Here is a 22,363-nt window from a genome sequence, read left to right as displayed (position 1 = left end):
GGGGCGGGGCTCAAGGGCGGAGGAACGGGAAGTGGAAGAGATGCGGTGGAGGGCATCGTCGACCACGTCGGGGGGGAAATTGCGGTCCTTGAAGAAGGCAAAGGCCAATGGTCCATCCACTCAGACATTGGTGCTACTGTGAAACTAATCATTGTGACTTGATTGTAGCTACCTGACAGGAGATCATTGTTGGAATAACAAAATGTGATTCCTGCACTCACTCCAGACACGGACTCCAAATTGCTCATTCTAGTTGGGTTTTCTGATCTGTTCATTCCAGTTGAATTTCCACTTCCGCAGTAACCTCACCAGCTAACCTTAAAAGACTTAAATAATGAAATATCGACCGGGTGAAAACCTGCAGCTGTCCTTCAAAACTCCCAGTGACCATTTATACATCCACTTCAGTTTAGCCTCACGTTCAAAAGCCAGCACCTCCAGGAATGCAGCACTCCCCCAATGCTGCAGCAAAACAAAGGATTAAATTCTGTGCTAAACACCAATTAATAAAAGGTTGAAACATTGTTTGAAGGCAGGTTTTGATCTGGGTTCATTTCGAAATGGTGTAACTTCAGAACTGAAGAGGAAAGGAGAAACTTGAGAGGAGAAAGTGAGCTGGGAAACTTGAAAAGGATATCCAACTTCAGTTCTAGAAAAGACTCATATCGGACTCAAAACAAACACCGAGAATCCTGGAGACACTGTTTTGAAGAATAATTGTCCTGGACTCAAAACGTTTATTCTGTTTCTCTCTCCACAGTTGCTGCCAGACCTGCTGAGTTTCTTCAACATTTTGATTTTATTTCTGATCTCCAGCACCCACGGTTGTTTCGTTTCTGTTATTAGGCATGATGCTGTGTGACTAGCTGTTCCCAAACTGAAAGATCCAATGGAAGTCGATGTTCAGGGCAAGTTAGCAGGGCTTACGCCTGAAGCGTTGACTCTCCTGCTCCTCGGATGCTGCCTGAGCTGCTGTGCTTTTCCAGCACCACACTCTCGACTCTGATCTCCAGCAACTACAGTCCCCACTTTCTCCTAGCTTCAGGGAGTGGTCAGGTCCAAAGCAATGCCGGCTTGACTGTCTCATTGGCAGCAGCAGCTACAACCCTGAAAATAGGCCCTTTATATTTTCCAGACGGATCCCAACGCCCATTATACGCAAGCCATCCCATTGCGGTAGAAACATAGGAAATATGCCTTCCGCCATTCAACACTGATCATCCAACTTAGTGCCTTGTTCCCATTTCTCCCCATACATTTCAATCCTTTTAGCCCAACAATATCTAGCTCTTTCTATATTTTCCTTCAACTGCTTTCCACAGGCTCACCACTCTCTGGGTGAAGACATTTTTCCTCATCTCAGTCCTAAATGGCCTATCCTTAGATAGTGACCCCTAGTTCTGGACTCCCCCGTCATTGGGAACATCCATCCTGTGTTTACCATGTCTAGTCCTGTTAGAATATTATAGGTTTCTATGAGATCCTCCCCCCTCATTCTTCTAAATGCCAGCAAATAATAGTCCCAACTTAATTATTCTCTCTTCATAAGTCAGTGCTGCATCCCAGGAATCAGTCTGGTATCAGATGCTTCACCCCTGCCTTGCTCCTGCCTTGAACAGATTGAACATGAACAATTCGATTCCATCGCATCTTGTGCAGTCTTCAGGCATGAGAATACTGTTTCCACAAAAACAACTGCTCACTACAAGCCATTAGCCACGTCTGAAACATGTTTTTGTTTGAATAGATGTGGAGGACACTTATGGTGACTGTGGCTAGCACGGTGGCTCAGTGGCTAGCACTGGTGCCTCATGGCGCCAGGGACCCACGTTCAATTCCAACCTTGGGTGACTGTCTGTGTGGAGTTTGCACATTCTCCTTGTGTCTGCTGGGCTTCCTGTCACAGTCCAAAGCTATGCAAGGTAGATGGATTGGATGGACAGACCAAGAGCAGTGTGTGTTCCTTCATGGGAGAAAGGGGAGTATGAGAAAATTATTGAGAGAGCTGGGACCCACTACAATGGTGAGTATCACCTCTTCAGTCTCTCTGTGTCTTCTCTTAACTCCTGTTTGCTTCTGACTTCTCTTAAATTCTCTCCTCCTGTCTCTCTTTTATTCTTCCTCTCTCTAGCTGTCTCTATCTCTTTTGTACCTCAAAATAGTGCCGGTTTGTGGCGACAGAACAATTTTCACTGTATCTCCCTAGATATATATGACAATAAATCATTCACTCAGTCAGTCAAAATGCAAGGTTACAGGGTAGAGTAGGAGGTTGGGTCTGGCTGGGATGCTCTTTAGAAACCAAGGCTGTGCTGTAAGGATTCTCTGAATAATTGTGTCTGAATGCCTCTACATTTACAGTTCATTACTGGTTTGAAATGATAACCATCTTCTTTTCACCGCTGATACTTAGACCACCGACACCTTCAACCTCCACTGGGCTAGCCTCTCAATCTTTCACTTCTTCCGTGAAACTGGACCCAATCTGTCTCCATCCACTTCACTTTCCAGTGCTTGAACCTGTCCTCACATTAAACAACCAAATCAGGCCACAGCTGCATTACCATCAATAGTCTGGAGACCTATGGCATCATGGGAAACGGGAAAGTGGCATTGAGGTAGATGATCAGCCCTGACCTAAATGAATGATGCAGCAGGGTCAAAGGGCTGAATGCCCTAGCCAGTTCCTATCTTACTATATTTTCTGACTGCTTAGAAAGGGAGAATCTTAGACAGATGATCAATGTCATCTGCAACCAGGGTCACGTCAGGGTCAGGGTCAAGGTTGGGGAGGCTGGTCAGGGTCAGGTCAGAATCGGGGTCAGGTGAAGGAGGGTAACCAGGCAGGGATTAGAAGTAGTCGGAAGGTCAGTGAGCAGTCAGGCAAATGGAGGGGGGAGCATGTCGGAGGGTCAGGTGAGGAGTTTGTCGGGTCCAGTGGGGCGTTGTTGTGGTTGTTGGTGAATCAATTGTACAATCACATCAAAATTGGAACGGGTTTAATTTACCTAACATTTCCCAGTAACTATCGGGTAGCTGAGTCAGAGTCTGAAGTCCCTGACTGAAACTCTCCAAGGACTTGAGATTCAGGGTAAGTGCCTATCAGAAGATTAATCTTCGCAAGCAATTCCTATACCATCAGGACTTTGGAGAGTTCCCGATGTGGATGTTTTCGGGTACACCCAGCCTTCAACTGTCCAGGAACCAGAAGATTGGGGTCACCCTCTCCTATATTTCTTCCTAACTCTACTGGAAGGTGGCCAACTGGAACTGTTGCTTCTGGTTTTCACTCTCCAGAGATACTGCCTGACCTGCTGAGTATTTTCCAGCACTTTCCATTCTCTGCTTGAGCTTTGTTTATCCTGGAATTTGGTCTGGCTATCATCAGTGATTAACTTCAGTGGAGTGCAGTGTAAACCCCAGAAAGCAGAAATTTGTAGATGTTAAGGATATGTTATCAGGTGTGGAATCACACTGGTCATTAATCAGCCGACAACGACAAACAGGTTCAGAAAGATCTACAATGTGAAAGAGAACAGGCTGATTGACCAGACTGGGATGGTCAGACTCACACAACCACAACTCATGAAAAGCTTTGAAGTAGGGTTTTTGTTTTTAAATTAAGATGACAAGGCTTGAAACCAAAAAAAAACATGTTTACGCAGAACCGTATCTGAAGCCTTGTGGAGAATTTGGAAATTTCAAATGCTTCCGTACAAACCACCCAGGTGTGTAAAACATCTGCCAGAATAATCAATATCACTTGTCAAAATTCTCATTGAATTCTCTCTCAGGAGAATTCTGAACCATGGAATAATTTAGGGTTTTTTTTTAAATATTCATTCACAGGATGTGAGCTTCAGCATTTCTTGCCCATTCCGGATTACCCAGAGGGCAGATAAGAGTCAACCACATTGCTGTGGATCTGCGATCACCTGTAGGCCAGACCAGATCAGGATGATAGATTTCCTTCTCTGATTATTAACTACAATATTAACCTGGGTTTCTGGATTACTAGTCCAGTGACAATACCATGTTTTCATTAGAATTTAGAAGGTGATTGTGTTGAAACATACAGAATTCTGATTGAGAGTAAATGTTGAGGGAAGGTGTTCCACCAGTTGGGGGAGTTGAACTCAGGGACGTAGCTACAGAATAAGGAGAGACTCATTTAAAACTGAGAACCAAAGGAATATCTGCTTCCAGATGGTAACAAATGTCTGTAATTCTTTACCCCAGAGAGTGTGGAGGCTAGATCATTAAGAGTATTTACAGAGGAAGCAGATAGATTTTTTAAAAATATAGCAGAGTTAAGGACAATGTATGGTATGAAAAAGGATTCGAAACCTGAGGCAGATCACCCATAATCTTATAGAATAGCAGGGTAGGCTTGAGGGACCGAATGGCCTCCTCCTGGTCTTATTCTTACATTCTTAACTATTAATTCATAATGATGCTTAGCAAAGTTTCAATCTAGATATAAGAAACCTAAACAAACCTCCACTGCGAGCAGATCTAGGCACTACACCTTAGGAAGGATATACTGGCCTTGGAGGGAGCACAATAGGTACACAAGAATGATACCTGGCCTTCAGGGGTTAGGTTATGAGGAGAGATTACACAAATTAGGTCTGTTTTCTCTAAAAATCTGAAAGTTTAGGGGTGATCTGATCAGAGTCTTCAAGTTATTAGCAGGAAAAGACAGGGTAGATTAAGATAAATTATTTCCACTGGTTGGGGATTCTGGAATTAGGGGGCATAGTTGAAAATTAGGACGAGACCATTCAGGAGAGATGTTAGGAAGCATTTCTACACACAAAGGGTGGTTTAAGCTTTTGAACTCTCTTCCATTAATGGCAGTGGATGCTGGATCAGTTGTTAATTTTAAATCTGAAATAGATTTAAAATCTTCGCTAAGCAACAAGTATTAAGGAATATGGGCCAAAGGAAGGAATATGGACTTAGGCCACAGATCAACCATGATCTCATTGAATAGCAGAACAGGCTTGAGGGGCTGAATGACCTACTCCACTTCCTATGTTCCTACATCTTCTATACCTTCACTGAAAGCCTGTTCAAAACTAAGTCAAACTAACCACCACTCCTGGTGCTTGAAGAGGGTGTTCAGAGTTCCACATAGCTTTAAAATGGAACTGAAATAAAGTTTAGTGCTGGGATATCATGCCCAGTCACTTTAAATAAATGCTTTAGTACATGCCTGAATAGAATTTTGTTGATAATGTTGTGCTAACCGCTGACTGTAAAGTGGGTAATGCAACTTTTTTTGCGTTAGGTGAATACAGAATAATTAATCTAGTTTCAAGTGAAGCAAAATACCGCAGAGTCTGGAGTTCTGAAATACAGAAAGTGCAAGAGAAACTCGGGAGTTCTGGCAGTACCTGGGCAGAGAGGAACAGAGTTAACGTTTCAAGTCCGGAATGATGGCTCCTATTGTTCCAAAGAAGATACAAAACTGGACTCCAATTGTATCTCTCTCCACAGATGATGCCAGACGTGCTGAGCTTTTCCAGCACTTTCTGTTTATATTAAACTATTTAACTGCTATTCGTATTGACATTGTCTTTTTGCCAGTCTACATACATCATCAGTAGTTTGCTTCCAAAATAGAATATTCATCATAAACCAAACATCTAGTCAACCACTGCTGGTTAATTCTATAACAGTCACTGACCACATATAGTTTTGTCTCATGTCAGCCTTGTTGCTTCAAGCCCACTTTAACGTTGTTGCGACTTCAATACATTAAATGGCAATGCCTCACTCGCATGGGCCAAGTTAAGGATTAAGCTGGGTATTTTATCGTCTTTTGAACTCAGCGTTCTGCTGAATCTTGATGACTTTATGAGTTTCTTTTAATCAGTAGATTTGGCAGTGCAAGCAAGACACCCAGAGAACCTATGGCTCCATGGATGGAACAAGAGAGGCAGGCTACTGATTGCAATTCTCATCAATCCCACAACACGACAGCCCATTCCTGGCACACTTGAGATTCCAAGTTTCCATTCATATGAGGCAGAAATAGGATACCTTCTTGTGAACTTAAGTTGTGCTTTTGGGTGGATATCCAAATAGTAGATCCATTTACTTTTTCAATAATTCACTGTCCAGTGTGCAGATATCATTTGGAAATCTATGTGGAATCTGGATATATTTTTGAGTAAAATATAGTTCTTGGTAGAAATATCTTCTAACTTCTAACATCTTCAGTTATCTTTCATATTTATAATTTTACAAGGTTTTACACCTTGCTATATAGCAGTGCCTTTATATGTAAACAGAAACATCCATGGAAAATAGAATTTCCATGAAAACATCCCAAAATGGAAAGATTTGATCCCATTTCATCCTGATATTTGGAGCAAGGGAAATAAGCATGCCCTTTTTTTTAATTGCTGCTTGAGCTTTTGGTATTTTGGGAGCAAAGACATATCTAGAAATAACAGCCAGCCAGTTGGTTTGATGACTAACATTTCACCAAAACCTATTTAGATAGTCATTTCGTTGTACAGAACTTGAATATTCATCTTGTACTCTTCAGGACCAATGCAAGAATGCCAAATTTCAAACCATTACAACAATTTGTACTACAGGAGATAATGGGTGATAAATAGTCAACAAATTGCCTTTGAATGTCTGAGGCATTCACGTGGAGAAGTCAAGGGGGTACCGTAATATGCTCCCCAAGCTCCTGGGTAATTCAAATATTCTTTCCGCTTGCAGGGAATGGGCCCCTGTTCATGAGTCTATGTCAGTTTCATCAGCTCAGTTCATCAAATCTTTGTCAGTTTGCACAAAGAAACATTTCAGACTCATGTTAGAAATTTAGATCCAAACTTGTCCTGAGCAGTTCTCTTCCCATTATATGTAACTGTAATGGGACTGTGCTAGAAACCATTGTTTACCTGTCTAAATGCTGTTTTCTCCACAATTCTGGCACAAGTAAGACGGGAGAATGGAACCAACTCCAAGAAAACTCCAGATGTTACGAGCGATTTTGGATGTGTATTCTTAGCAAAAAAACCAAGAAATTCAGTTCTCCACTTATTTACTTGAGTAGCAAAGGTACTGAATAAGGGAGATTATCTGACTACTGACAAAGAACTACCTGGATCTTCATGAAGAATATGCATTTTGAAGATGTTGCAGTAAAACCTAGGGGGTTTGCATGCTTCCTGAAATTCCTGCTTCAGTTGCCATATATGGTCTGAAGATGTTCACAAGCAAAATCAATTGCAAGTTTGGCAAAAACGACAAAGATTGTTTTTAAATAGTTTAAACAGTTAGTCATGTTTTGAACCACTAATTGCTTGGAATGTGTTTGCTGCTTCACTATAAATGTCGCATTTTAAAATAAATACCACAATTAATTTTAGCCTGAACAATCCCACAATAGGATATTCACTATATTTTTCATGCACAATGCATTTGTCTTTGTTTCATTCCAGCCATGTGATAATCTTGAGGTTGATGGTTTCCACGCACATGAGGAACATTTTCTTGTGAGAAAAATTGTGTTTTGGGTAGAAATCCAAAACATAAGATCCATATATTTTTCAATAATTCTTTTTCTGATCAGCAGATATCACTTACAAATTCTTGAGTAATCCATATGCGTGTTTTGAATAAATGGGTTGTTCAGCATTGATTACAGCCACATAAATATCCAGCTTGTCTGTATATTAAGAGGAATAAAGTTTTAAGGGATGGGCCACAATGTGGATTCATGAAGGTTGGTGAAATTCAAGCACGGCACCTTGGGGTGATTTTTATGGGTATAAGGAATTGTAAAGCTGATAGGAACAAAGTCAGTCGTGAATCAATTAGCAACACTCTAGACTCTGAGACTGAAGGTTGTGGGTTCAAGTCCCATTCTAGAAACCTAAATGTGGAGTCCAGACCGAGACTCAGAGTACAGTACTGAGGGGATGCTACACTGTTGGATGTAAGTTCTTTTGAGTGATAGATGACAAAGAGGTATCAATGTACTATGTTTCTTGTTGTTGACATTGACATTGTCTTCTTCGCAGCCGACACGACATCATCAGCTCATCTCTTGATAGCATTTCATTTCTTGCGAAACACAATGCTGACTGGGAACCAAACATCCCATCAACTGCAGCAAAATCCCCAGGGCACTATTTGATGAAGGATAGGCAAGTTCTCCCTGACCTCCTGGCCAATATTTACCCCCAACAAACATTAAAGAAGAGATTATCTAGTCATTCAGCTCATTGCTGTCAATGGAGATCTTTCTGCGCACAATTTGGCTGCCCCCTTTCTTACAAATGTACAAACTGGGATCAATAGTAGACCACTCAACCCTTCAAGTCTGCTCAACATGCCATCACTGCTACACTTCATCAACTGCGAAGACCTTTTGGACATCCTGAGTTGGAGAAAGGACCAAAATTCTTCCTTTGTTTTCCCACGAATTACAAAGGAGTATGATTTTGAATTTTTCATTTGGGGGAAAAACAATTGCCGTGAATCTGCAACCTCTTCTGCCAACAGTGGGTTGTAACTAGATACCAAGATCAGCGTGGATTGGGAATAAGGTGATGGTTTTTGGAGTGATTTCCAGGTAAGTTTCAACTTGGAAACCATCCAAATTGTAGCTGAGACCCTACCCCGATGACAGCCAATTCTCAGATTCACAGCCTTCCGGGAGAGATACAGTGTGGAATAAATGCAATTTAAAAACTCCTTGTCTCGATGGGTGGCGTACATCTGTCATTGTCCTGGTCTGTGAATTCTTCCTCCAAGTAAAGGGCCTAACGACAGAGGAGATTTATGTGTTGGCTGACCAGCTGAAGGGCAGACGGACTAGGCCAAACCTGTCTGTGTGGAGTTTGCACACTCTCCCCGTGTCTGTGTGGGTTTCCTCCGGGTGCTCTGGTTTCCTCCCACAATCCAAAGATGTGCAGGTTAGCTGAACTGGCCACGCTAAATTGTCCACAGTGTTCAGAGATGTGTAAGTTAGGTGCATTAGTCAGGGGTAAATGTAGAGTAATAGGGTAGGGGAATAGGTTTGGATGGGATACTCTTCGGAGAGTCGGTGTGGACTTGTTGGGCCAATAGGACCTGTTTCCCCACTGTAGATTCTATTCTATTTTACAGGGCCGGTCTATGATGTAAACAGGGTTGTTAAGTAAAAGTCTGCATTAGGATGGTCTGGGTTAGGATTCATTGAATGTCTTTCATTCACAGCTGGTGAGGAGAAACACAATTTGCTTCCAATCAATTCAAGCTGGACCACAAATTGAGTTTTTTTTCACAAAATGTAAGTAATTTTTACCAGGTGACAACTTGATTGGTGAAGACTAATTATTTGAGTTTGCACAAAAAGAATGCTTAGAGAGAGAAAGGGGGGGAGAGATAGAGAGAGAGAGAGCAAGAGAGAGGAAATGTGAAAATGAAAATTAAATCTTATGTGAAGGCTGAAATGCCCTTTCAGAAGTGTTAGGGTTAGGGTTCTTCTGATTCATGCTCAGAAAGCTCAGTCTACAGACACTGTGTGGATAAGACATTAAAGGTAACAGGACAGGTAGGGAGTGTGGTTACTAAAGTAAACAATATCCTTGGTTTCATTAATAGATGTATAGAGTACAAGAGCAAGGACGAACTTATATAAGACCTGAGCTGAAGAGAGGCTTTCATTTTCACATTACGAGGTATCTGTGCAGAAATCGTTCCCTCTTTCAAACAGCATTGAGAATGGGAGGCATGGAATTAAAAGGCTTTTCACACAGCACTTCAAAAGACTCTGGAATACAATTTTTGGAAAGTACCTGGAGGCAAGGAGACTTTCAAGAGGGCTTTGGATGATCATGTAAACAGTAATAATGTGCAAAGGTAAGGAGAAAGGTTAGGAGTGTGTCATGATGCTCAACCAGACAGCTGGTCAACACACAGTGGGCCAAATGGCCTCCTTCTGCTGTATTACAAATGTGTGATTGTGACTTCTGTAACCATTGATTACCATTCCCACTGAAAACCTTTCTCACTGACAACCTGGTTAGCTACCAGAAAGCAGACAGTATGTATAAATGGCTCTTGTAATGAGTGGTGTGCCACAGAGATCAGTGCTGGGGCCTTGACTTTATACCCCCGACTTAGACAAAGGGAGGTAAGGTATGGTTGCCAAATGTGCTTGTGGTACAAAGCTAGGTATAAAGTAACACGTGCAGAGAACAACAGAAGACTACAATCAAACAGGGCTGCATTTTACCAGAAAGTGACTAAATGTTATTTCTGGCCAGTTTCAAGGAAGGCTTCACTCCACGAGATTTTTCACACAGTTCTCTGAAACCTGCCTCATTAGCTATGCACCACGGACGAAATACTGGCGACTGCTGGGATACCCTGGAATTCAGTGTGCCAGTACCACATTTAAAGCCAGTTAGTCATTCACCAGGGCAAGTTCTGGCAGCCAAGAACCACCCTTCACAGTGCACACAGTGGGAGAGAAAAACCTGCTGGGGGCACACAAAATGGGACAGCTGGTACTACGTTGCAAGCCCACGTGCACATTTGTACATCTATTGCTATTTACCAAGCTGCACAGGTTACCCATCTTAGAAATCTGTCTAAGAGAGTGCTACACTTCCCCCCCAGTGCCCAATGTAGCCTACGCTTCAGCCCTGCCAATCAGCGAGCCTCCCTGCCCCTGCCCATTGAAGCCAGGCTGGCTGTGATCGTTGAGGGCCTCCCACTTCTGTAGGGATCCCATATCCACCAATCATCATCTCCCTACCCAATAATTAGAGTCTCCCCTCGTCACAATTAATGCCTCCACTGCATCCCAGCACGCTGCCTCCAAAACCCACAATCAAATTCACCAATTCCCCTACCGCAGCCATAGCCCCTTGTAAGCCCACCTTTACTTTCAGGACTGACCATCGCCCACTCTGGAGCGTAGAGGTACAGATCCTTGACCTTGACCAACCCAGGCAGCTGGCTGAACGTGGTCTGAACCCCCTGCTCCCCAGCCACCCCGATAGATAGCAGACTTTCCGTGCCAGCACCATCTGACTGAAAGTGGTTCTCCTTTGACTCAACTAACCCCATTCCACTTTGGGATAGGAGCATTTGGTTGAAGCAGTGTGTTTGCAATGTAGGCTGCTGTCACGTAATGCGGGCATGATAGTTATGTAAAGTGGTGCCAGACAGCAACATGCCCACCTCCTTTATTGACACATGCCCCCCCCACACCCCGGACAGCCATGAGAAGCTTCCTGGTGTTGTCTCTCAATTAAAACGTCCAGTATGACAAAAGTACGGTGAACCTTTAAGCTTTGGATGAGGGTCAAAGTGCAAAAACAGGCAAGGCAAGGCAAGGATGCTGAGAGTGCTGAAGTAGGTGTCATAGAGTCATAGAGATGTACAGCATGGAAACAGACCCTTCGATCCAATCCGTCCATGCTGACTAGATATCCCAACCCAATCTAGTCCCACCTGCCAGCACCAGACCCATATCCCTCCAAACCCTTCCTATTCATATACCCAACCAAATGCCTCTTAAATGTTGCAATTGTACCAGCCTCCACCACTTCCTCTGGGGCAGCTCATTCCATACATGTACCACCTCTGCGTGAAAATGTTGCTCCTTAGGTCCCTTATATATCTTTCCCCTCTCACCTTAAACCTATGCCCTCTAGTTCGGGACATCCCCACCCCAGGGAAAAGACTTTGTCTATTTATCCTATCCATGTTCCTCATAATTTTGTAAAACTCTATAAGGTCACCCCTCAGCCTCCAATGCTTAAGGAGCGCTGGTCCAATCCATGAGCTGGGTGCCCATCCCTGTGAGCAATGTGTCCCGGCAGCCACTTTACAATGAAAGCTGCTGGTGTGTTCGAAATGCAGCATTGACGTGGGTACCCGCACTATAATGAATTGGAGATATACCATGAGGGTGTCTCATAGAGTCATGCAGCATGGGAAACAGGCCCTTTGGCCCAACTCAGCCATGCCAACCAGGTTTCCAAACTAAACTAGCCACATTTGGCTGCATCATTTGTGGTACGGTGTCTGATGTCAATGGTAATGGCAGTGAGGAGTGGCAGGTGGTCGCTGCCCATGGAGTGCATCCTGAGATCACAGAATCCCTTCAGCCGGGAAACAGGCCATTCAGCCCAACAAGTCTACACCAACCCTTCAAAGTGTATCCCACCCAAACCCATTCCCCTACCCTACTACTCCACATTTCCCTTGACTAACACACCTCGCCTACACATCCATGAACACTATTTAACATGACCATTTCAACTAACCCACACAGATATGGGTAGAATGTACACACTCCACACAGACAGTCGCCGAGGCTAGAATTGAACCCAGGTCCCTGGCCCTGTGAGGCAGCAGTGCTAACCACTGAGCCACCATGACTTATGTCCAAGCTGGAGACCTGGAGGTGAGCTGGAGTCACCTACCCTGACAGGAGTTGTCATGCCGGGTGGGAGACTGGGAAACTACTGCATCTTAGTGAGCTGAGATTAGATAATTAAGAGTTGCTGATGGATGAAAATAGATGCAGAATGCCTCTTGCCTCTCACTACTGAGATCCTAGCCTTGCCATTCAAGACTTGGTTTGAAGAATGGGATGTTTTGCTCACAACTTTGAGAATCTCATTTCTGCCAATTTCTCCCTATTTCCCCAACAATTCTCACATAATTTAAGGGCTGGAAAGATTCCGCTCATTTGGATAGATAAAGTGAGTCCAGAAATGGCGTATAATGTGGGAAAATGTGAATTTGCCCTTTTTGGCAGGAAGAACAAAAACAAGAAGCCCACCATGTAAGTGGTGAGAGATTTCAAAGTATTAAGATGCAGAGGGATCTGGGTGTGAATGAATCACAAAACATTAGTATGCAGGCATAGCAAGTAATTAGTAAAGCGAATAGAATGTTATCATTTGTTGTGAAGGGAATTGAATAGAAAAGGAAGGAGGTTATATTTCTGCTATAGAGGGTACTGATAAAACCTCATCTGGAATACTTTGTGCACTCTCGATTGTACTATTTAAAGAAGATTGTACTATATAAATGCATTGGAAGCAGTATAGAGAAGGTTCAGGTAGATTGTAGGACTGAGGACAGTGGAGTACATCGGGGCCTAATAACTAGGGTCCAGGTCTGTAATGGGCCCCACTGCACACAATTCCTAGTGATCAGGCTGAGGGTGGGAGGTGAGGCCAAAAGCACAGGCCAGGAAGAGCACTGAAGTACGTGGTTTCTGTTGGGCTGCCTTCTGAGGAAAGATTGGGCAGGCTAGGCCGGATTCCTGAAGAAGGGCTTATGCCCGAAACGTCGATTCTCCTGTTCCCTGGATGCTGCCTGACCTGCTGCGCTTTTCCAGCAGCGGGGCGGTGAGGACTTGTTGGGCCGAAGGGCCTGTTTCCACATTGTAAGTAATCTAATCTAATCTGATCTAATCTAATTAGTATGCAGGCATAGCAAGTAATTAGTAAAGCAAATAGAATGTTATCATTTGTTGTGAAGGGAATTGAATATAAAAGGAAGGAGGTTATATTTCTGCTGATAAAACCTCATCTGGAATACTTTGTGCACTCTCGATTGTACTATTTAAAGAAGTGCACTTTGTAAATGCATTGGAAGCAGTATAGAGAAGGTTCAGGTAGGTTGTAGGACTGAGGACAGTGGAGTACATCGGGGCCTAACAACTAGGGTCCAGGTCTGTAATGGGCCCCACTGCACACAATTCCTAGTGATCAGGCTGAGGGTGGGATGTGCGGCCAAAAGCACAGGCCAGGAAGAGCACTGAAGTACGTGGTTTCTGTTGGGCTGCTTTCTGAGGAAAGATTGAGCAGGCTAGGCTCATATCCAGTGAGGTTTAGAGGAAGAAGGGAAACATATTAGATTCTGAGGGGGTCCTGACTGAGAGGATATGGAGAGTACCCCTTACTCCTCTTAAGTAAGGGGTAGCCCATTTAATATGGGGATGAGGAATATTCTTCCTCTCAGAGAGGCGTGCGTTGCTAGAACTCTCTCCCTGAAAAGGAGATGGAAGCAGAGTCTTTAAATGTTTCTGAGGCAGAGGTGGATAGATTGATGGAATGTGATGGGGGCAAAGGATTATCAAGGGTGGGTGGGAATGTGGGTTTGAAGTTCAAGCCATAGTCTTATTGAACGGCAGAGCAGGCTCAAGGGGCTGAATGGCCTCCTCCTGCTCCTAAGTCATATGTTCTTGTGTTCATATTTCCACTGACTCCATTACCAGTGATTACTACTACCATCAACCATCACAATCATTGACAACCTTTCTCACCATGACCATTAGTGCTTCCGCTGACACCATTATCACTGACAACCATTCACACTATCATTACTACTGACTGCTTTAACCTGTGATTACCATTACCAGTGATTACCATTATCACTTCTGCAGGATTGGGATTCTGATCCCATTTCCTGGCTGTACAGACCAGTCAAAAGATGGAGGAATAATCTGTTATGTTAAATATCAAGCCAGGCAGAGTGCACTCTGGAAGGGGGAAGGCTGCAGAAAACAGAGTTCATCTTGTTTAATTTGTGCAATAGGTATTACAGAAACACATAAATATATATCATATCCACCTCAATATTTTAAAGATGTGTAATCTTACTTCTGCTGGATCTCTTCTAGGCTGCAGCGTAACCTCTCGAGGTCCCGTTTAAGGTCATCCACCTCTGAAGAGGGGTTTGACGCATTGTTCATCAGTTCCCTGAGCTCTGCTTCCTTCTGACACAGCAACAACTCTATACATTTTTTCTCTTCCTCTTTCTGCAACACGGCTGTGTTGAGCGCCAGTATGCTGCACCAAAGACAGAACACATTGGCAACATTTTACTTGCCCTGCAGGGACTGCTGGATTTTAATGCCTACAGGTCTTCAGCAGTTCAGCAAATGTGCATTTAACTCCTAGTGACATAACATTCCCATTGGCTCTCAGCATTGGCACACCAAGGCGCTGGTGTGACAATGTATTCATTGTGGCACTTATTGCTCACTCCTCATTCCTTAGCATTGGTGTGACCTGCTTGGTCAGTTATAGAGAGTCAGAGAGTCCTACAGCATGGGACCACACCCTTCAGTCCAACCAGTCCATGCCAACCATATTCCAAACTAAACTAGCCCCACTTGCCTGCATTTGGCCCATATTCCCTCCAAACTTTTCATCTACCTATCCAAATGTCTTTTAAGTATTGGAACTGTACTCGCACCCACACTTCCTCTGGACGTTCATTCGACATATGAACCACTCGCTGTGTAAAAAAATCGCCCCTCATTTCTTTCTTACATCTTTCTCCTGTCACCTTGAAACTATGCCCAATAGTCTTGAGATCTCCCACCCAAGGGAAAAGACACCTACCATTCACTTTATTTCTATCCCTCATGATTTTATAAACTTCTTTAAGGTCACCCCTCAACCCTCTACGCTGCAGTGAAAGAAGCCCCAGCCTTTCCATAACTCAAAACCCTCCATTCCTGGCAATATCCTGGTAAATCTCTTCTGACGCCTCTCCAGCTTAATAATACCCTTGCTATAACAGGGAGACCAGAACTGGACACAGTACCCCAGATAAGGGCAGTTAAATCACATAATCTGACTCCTGGCCCAGTCTTTCCTTTATTCAAGGAATGGGGGCATCACTGGTTGGGTCAGTATTTGTAGCCCACTCCAAACCACACTCGAGAGGGTCAAGGTGAGCTGTCTTCTTGTACCGCTGTGGTCCATTTAGGGTAGATACACCCACTACATTATGGAGGGTATTCCCAGATTTTGCATCAAGAGTGTGGTGCTGGAAAAGCATAGCAGGTCAGGCAGCATCTGAGGAGCAGGAGAATCAACCTAAGCCCTTCATCAAGAAAGAGCTGGTGGGCATATGCCTAAAGCATCAATTCTCCCGCTCCTCGGATGCTGCCTGATCTGCTGTGCTTTTCCAGCACCACTCTGTCGACTCTGATCTCCAGCACCTGTAGTCCTCACTTCCTCCTATTCCAGGATTTTGACACAGCCTCACAGCATTGTGTCACATATACTTCCAGAATGGCAGGCTGCCTTCCCACATGGCCTGACTGAACCAGTTGGGATTTTTTTTATAATCTCTGAATTTTGTTCAAGATAAAGTTTCTGACCCTAACAGCCAGGCCAGTCTCTATAACTATAAGAACATTCGCTGATCTCAAAAACGGAATACTGTAGCAAATAAAGTAGGCTTTCTATAATACATCAGATGTTGCAAATTAAAATATTACTTTAATTACAATTACATCTGAAACAAGTCTGGTTGACAAACCTTCGTGTTGTAAGCATTGAACTCATTCGGGAAACGAAGACTTCTCATTAAAATTCAGAAAAGGTATGACTTTCTCTGTCGCCAACTTCATAGAATCTCTACAGTGCAGAAAGAGGCCTACTGAGTCTGGACTGACCCTCCGACGGCCATCCCAGTCAGACCCAGACCCCTACCTCATCCCTGTAATCCTGCATTCCCTTTGGCTAACCCACCCAGCCTGCATATCCCTGGACACTATGGGCAATTTTGCATGGCCAATCCACCTAACCTGCACATCTTTGGAGTATGGGAGGAAACCACAGCACCTGCAGGAAACTCACACAGACACAGGGAGAACATGTAAACTCCACAAGTTAGTCATCCAAGGGTGGAATTGAGCCTGAGTCCCGAGTGCTGTGATGCAGCAGTGCTAAGCACTGAGTCACCGTGCTGCCCATCCCATTAGGCACTCACATTCCACACCTGGCTCCAAGCCAGCAAATTGGGCTTCTTATCCATCTGAAATTCGAGAGTAGATTAGATTAGATTCCCTACAGCGTGGAAACAGGCCCTTTGGCCCACCAAGTCCACACCAATCCTTCGAAGACGAACCTACCCAGACCCATTTCCCTCTGACTAATACACCTAACACTATGGGCAATTTAGCATGGCCAATTCACCTGACGTGCACATCTTTGGACTGTGGGAGGAAACAGGAGCACCCAGAGAATGGGCAAACTTCACACAGACAGTCGCCCGAAGCTGGAATGGAACCCAGGTGCTGTGAGGCAGCTGTGCTAACCACTGAGCCACCATACCGCCACTATACCCGCCCCCCCCCCCCCCCTCCCTCACCACACCCCCTGCCCCTCCGCCCCAGTAGGTTGATACTGTTTTGGTCCCAAGGCCTCTAATCATTTGCTTTACTGGGTAAAACCGCATCCAGCCCTTAGAGCCAGTCATTATCCTGAAATCACGCATCTGATTTGCCAACTTCCCTTCCCCTACATTGTCCTAACATGCCATTGCCTGTTCACCTTGGAAAAAGCTGCAAATAAGCTACAGAAACTCTGAGCTATAGTCAGACCTAGATAGGACATCATTTGAGGTGCCATTGCATAGGCTGTAGCTGTCTGCTCTGTCCTAGGTCCCACCAGCCTTCCCAACCTTGGAGAATGATACTAGTACCCACATCCCAAATTGCTGTGTGAGTTGTGAGCGCTGGTTCATTGCTAGCATCTTACCGATTCAACCTAAATGAAGTCTGGCTTCTAAAACAGCTTGAGCCCTTTCCAAGAACCCAATGAGACCTACCCTCACTATTTCAGCTTGCATGGAACATTTGCACAGCCAGGTTACATTGTGTCATAGAATCATGCAGCATGGAAATAAACCTTTTGGTCCAACTCATCTGCACAAACCAGATATCCTAATTTGACCGAGTCCCATTTAAAGGCATAGAGTCATAGAGTCCTATAGCATGGAGACAGGCATTTTGGCCAAAACTAGTGCATGCCGAACACAATGTCCATCCACGTGAACCTCATTTTCCTGCTTTTCCTTCTAATCCTTTCCTATCCATGTATTTGTCCAAATGCCTTCTAAATATTGTTAACGCACCCGTCTCAACCGTTTGCCATGGCAGCTCATTACATATGCGTACCACCCTCTGCATAAAAAAATTGTTCTTCAACTTCCCTTTTATTCTTTTTCCTTTAACCTTAAATGGATGCCCTCTAGTTCTCAATTCCCCAACCTTGGGAAAAAGACTGAGTGAATTTACCCTATCCATGTCTCTCATGATCTTATGCACTTCTGTACGATTGCCCCTCAGTCTCCTGTGCTCGGAAGAAAAAGGCCCTAGCTTGTCCAACCTCTCCCTATAACTCAGACCACTGAGTCCTGGCAACATCCTTATAAATTTCTTCTGCAGCATTTACCAGCATTTGACCCATACCTTTCCAACCCCTTACTAATAATATACCATCTAGGTGCATGTTAAATGATGTAATTGTTCTAATTATAATAACTAAGTTTTAACTATTGTGGTTGTTCACTTTTGCTTCTTCATTTATACTCCAAAGGCTACTCAGGATGAGGGCTGGAACGGTGGCTCACTGCTACCTCACAGCACCAGGGACCTGGGTTTGATTCCAGCCTTGGGCGACTGTCTGTGAAGAGTTGGCATGTGCTCCCTGTGTCCTCCCCCAGTCCAAAGACATTCAGGTTAGGTGGATTGGCCGTGCTAAATTGCCCATAGTGTGCAGGCTAGGTGTGTTAACCATGGGGAATACAGGGATTGGGGGTTTGGGTGGGATACTCACTGGAGAGTTGGTGTAGGCTGAATGGCCTGCCTCCTTAGGATTTTAAGAGATTACTCACCTTTCCCTGAATTCAGCAATCATTTGGGAATTTTTGAGATTGTTCATTTCAATCTGCATTCTTTCTTTACAGTTCTGATCCAGTTGATCATGTAGAGCCTGGATCTCCTTGTTGTACATATTGCGAGCAGCTACCATTTCCTGTTCCAACTCTTGGATGCGTTTTAAATCATTGGAATTATCAGACTAGACAAAAGGAAAAATTATACACCATTACTTAAACCCAGCATGTTCAGCTTTGTGGAGGATGTCACTGTGGTTTGACACCTATGCCTCCCTTATTGAATGTGGGTCTGAATCAAACCAAGTTAACAACATTAACATCTCCTGTCCCTGTTAGAGCTCGGATTTACAATTCTCATCCTTGGCTTCAAATTCATGACCTCTCTCCTCTCCAGTTCTGTAACTTCTTCCAGTCTTACAATGCTCCAATATAATTATGTGCCGGTCAGTTCTGACCTCTCATGCATTCCTGGCTTAAATCACACCACCACTGCTAGACATGTATTCAGTTCCCAATACCTTAAACGCCGGAATTCTTTCCATACACCTTTTTAGCTCTCTATACGAAGTGAGAAAGAAACCTTTTCACAAAGTGAGTAGTCCTAGTTTGGAATGCTCTGCCTGGGAATGTAATGGAGGCAAGTTCAGTCAAGGCATTCCAGAGGGCATTGGATGCTTATTTAAAGTGAAACAGTGTGCCAGAAAATTATAGAAAAAATGCAGAAGTCTGGCACAAAGTTAAAATGCTCAGACGGCTGGCACAGACACAATGGACTGAAAAAGCTCCCTCTGCTCTGTACCAATTGTCACCCACTGCTCCACCCCAGTTAAAATCTACCTCTTTTACTAGGATGTTAGTTACCTGACCAAATATCTCCCGATGTGACTCAATGTCAAATCATGTTTGATAATGCTCCCTCAGAAGCAGCCTGGAACTTTTAACTATTTTAAGGGCACTATTTGTTGTGGACCAGACCAAACCTCCTCAAAATATATGAAGACGATTGTCTAGACACTAACGTTTTCTTATGTTAAAGGCAACTGCCATGCATTGCGTTCCGGATACAAGTTGATTGATTAAACTACTAGATTTGAAGCAAAACACACTTTATTCATACTCTATAGTAACATACAACAATAGAAACAAGAAACTGGAATAACTTAACTCTATTGCCACTGTTTCCTCCACCAAAGATATCAAGGAGATAGGCTAGACCCTAACTTTTATCTTATTTAAAGGTAAGTGTGAGTTACTATGTTCAAGATGTAATTCAATTGGTTATACTAATCGGCTTTAACCAAAACACACTTTATTCTTACCCTATAGTTAATTTATAAACAGCCACAGGAGAATTGGTATAATTTTAACTAAATTGGAAGATGTAATAGAATAATAGATTATTTAACTACTAATCAGTAACTGTTACAATAAAGTGACATCTCATAAACACACCCTTAGCAAAGGCAAATTCAGTAAAATAGATTGTTTTATATGCAATGTTTCTCCAGTCTAGGAGAAAAAAGCATCAAGAGAAAATTCTGATATAAACAGGGAAAGAACTTAAGCATAACAGGGAGAGAGTTATAGGAGCTTCCAAACCCAAGAACTACTGAAATCTAAACTAAAACCCTGGTTCCATGGGAGCCTGACTCCACCTGTTCAGGCTGCTTCTATTGTTCCAACTTTTAAAAAGTTGTTTACTTTATTGGCTTGGACAGACCACTCCTCATCTCTGTTTCAATCTTTCTTCATAAAAGAAAATCAGAACAAAATACGCCTCTTCAAGCTACAGTATCGTCTCAGATGCAAACACAAAATCTAGGATTTTGCACTTTAATACTGTGACAACAGCAAAAAAATTAAGTTTCTAAAAGACAGAGAGCTGCATTACAGTGTTCATTTTAAAAGGTAACCTTTCCTTTTTGGATTTTCAAATGTGATTATAGGTGGTCTCCAACTTACTAAGAAGACCTCGAACAGGATCCCATATAGTACAGTAATTTTAAAATGTTTTAAAATGTAATTTCTTCAGTGCAGTACTGAGACCTGGTGCATTGAAGCCTTATCAACCCTATCAGGTGATAGAAATTGGAAAAGAGTGGAATATTTCTCCCCACCCTCATGATCCTGACCAATATTTAACCCCCAACTGACATCACTCAAAAGAAAAAAAAGGTCTTGCCTTTATTACGATATTGCTGTTTGTGGAAGTTTGTTGCGTGAAAATTATTTCCTGCAGTTACCACACCTTACAAATATTGTATATCATTGGCTGTAAAACACTTCGGGAGGTCCTGCACTGAATAAAATGCCTTTTCCAGGAATACTTCATACATTGATTGTACTGTTTGATTCTTCAGCTTACACATTTCTGCTTCACCTTGGCTGTATTCACTCAGCTCAACCTGCAGGAGTATAAATTCTGTCTGCTCTGAAGCATGTTGAAGATCATTCCCTCGCAATTACTCCCCAAACTTCATCTTAAGTTCTGTTTTGAAATGAGCAGTCATCAGGAACACGATTGGGAATTTTGGTACAGAGTCCCATAACTTTTCCTCTCACTTTAAAATAGATAATTGAGAGGCTCAGAGTGCTATTTGACTCAGTGACAATGTGCTGTGAAAATACAAACATTCCTCATTGTTTCCATTGTGCTGTGAACAGATAAGCTTTACTTAAACCAAAGAGATAATGATGAGACAAGAGGACACGTACTGATTACTGGTTGTGCAGAAGATAGGACGCTCAGCAATTGACTGGGTAACTGAAATAACTGCACAGAGGCCAGTATCTTGTCACCAATCACCCTTTATTTACACACAGAGAGTCCTTGACACTGATCCAACTTCCTCAGAGCCAGCTCTCAGACTGAACAGGATGTTTGACCCACCTGTCTTATCTGTCAGCCAGGGCTCCTTGATTGTTGGAGTCCAGAGTGAATGTTGTTAAAGACTGGTTCTGTGATCACTGAAACCGCCGCGCCAGTATTGACCTTCATTAGAAGCGGGTGACCTTTTAACCATATGGTCATTTAGTTTGGTTCTGATTTGGACGTTGCTAAGCAATTTAACTGTTCCAAACAGGTATGGAGGAGCCGGAGTTGGACTGGGGTGGACAAAGTTAAAAATCACACAACACCAAGTTATAGTCCAACAGATTTACTAGGAAGGACTAGCATTCAGAGCGCTGCTCCTTCATCAGGTAGCTGTGGAGCAGAACTATAAGACATGTTTTGCTATAAATTCTGTGCCTTATGGTCCTGCTCCACAGCTGTCTGATGAAGGAGCAGTGCTCTGAAAGCTTGTGCTTCCAAATAAACCAGATGTAGGGAGACTTTCCAGGATGTGCACTCTCCTGGGTACCAGCCTCAGAGTGCTCTTACTCAGTGCTCTTGCTGTCTCGAGTCTGCACACCAGTAGCAATGACAATGGCTTGCTGGCCTAGATCCTGAAGAAAATGTTAGCCTTTTGGCCAAGGCTTGGCTCTATTTTTGGGGTTTGTCTGTGGTCTGAGCCAGAGTCCCTCTGCTCAGGATATGTCCTGAGTGAGGCTATGCAATTGCTTTCACTCAAGTGGTGTTCCCCAAGCTCAGTCAGAGAACTGAGGGTGTCTACTTCCATTGGGATGCCTCGTAGTTCCCATGATCCACTTCCTGCATTTTTCAATGACAAAGCCAACT

General features: G+C 43.4%; 1 protein-coding gene across 1 annotated transcript in view; it reads right to left on the bottom strand.

The window, feature by feature from the left end:
* Positions 1–22,363, bottom strand: part of LOC122561568 (protein diaphanous homolog 1-like) — a 108,906-nt gene that overhangs the window by 76,370 nt on the left and 10,173 nt on the right. Inside the window, exons 2-3 of the mRNA XM_043713365.1 lie at positions 18,682–18,866; positions 14,646–14,834 (exon numbers count right to left, since the gene is read on the bottom strand). Of these exons, the coding sequence (XP_043569300.1) occupies positions 14,646–14,834; positions 18,682–18,866 (374 nt within the window). The remainder of the gene's footprint in view (positions 1–14,645; positions 14,835–18,681; positions 18,867–22,363) is intronic.

Source organism: Chiloscyllium plagiosum, chromosome 23, assembly GCF_004010195.1.
Source record: "Chiloscyllium plagiosum isolate BGI_BamShark_2017 chromosome 23, ASM401019v2, whole genome shotgun sequence".
Taxonomy (NCBI): Eukaryota; Metazoa; Chordata; class Chondrichthyes; order Orectolobiformes; family Hemiscylliidae; genus Chiloscyllium; species Chiloscyllium plagiosum.
The sequence above is the reverse complement of the archived record's forward strand: the minus strand, read 5'-3'. Positions and strand labels throughout refer to the sequence as shown.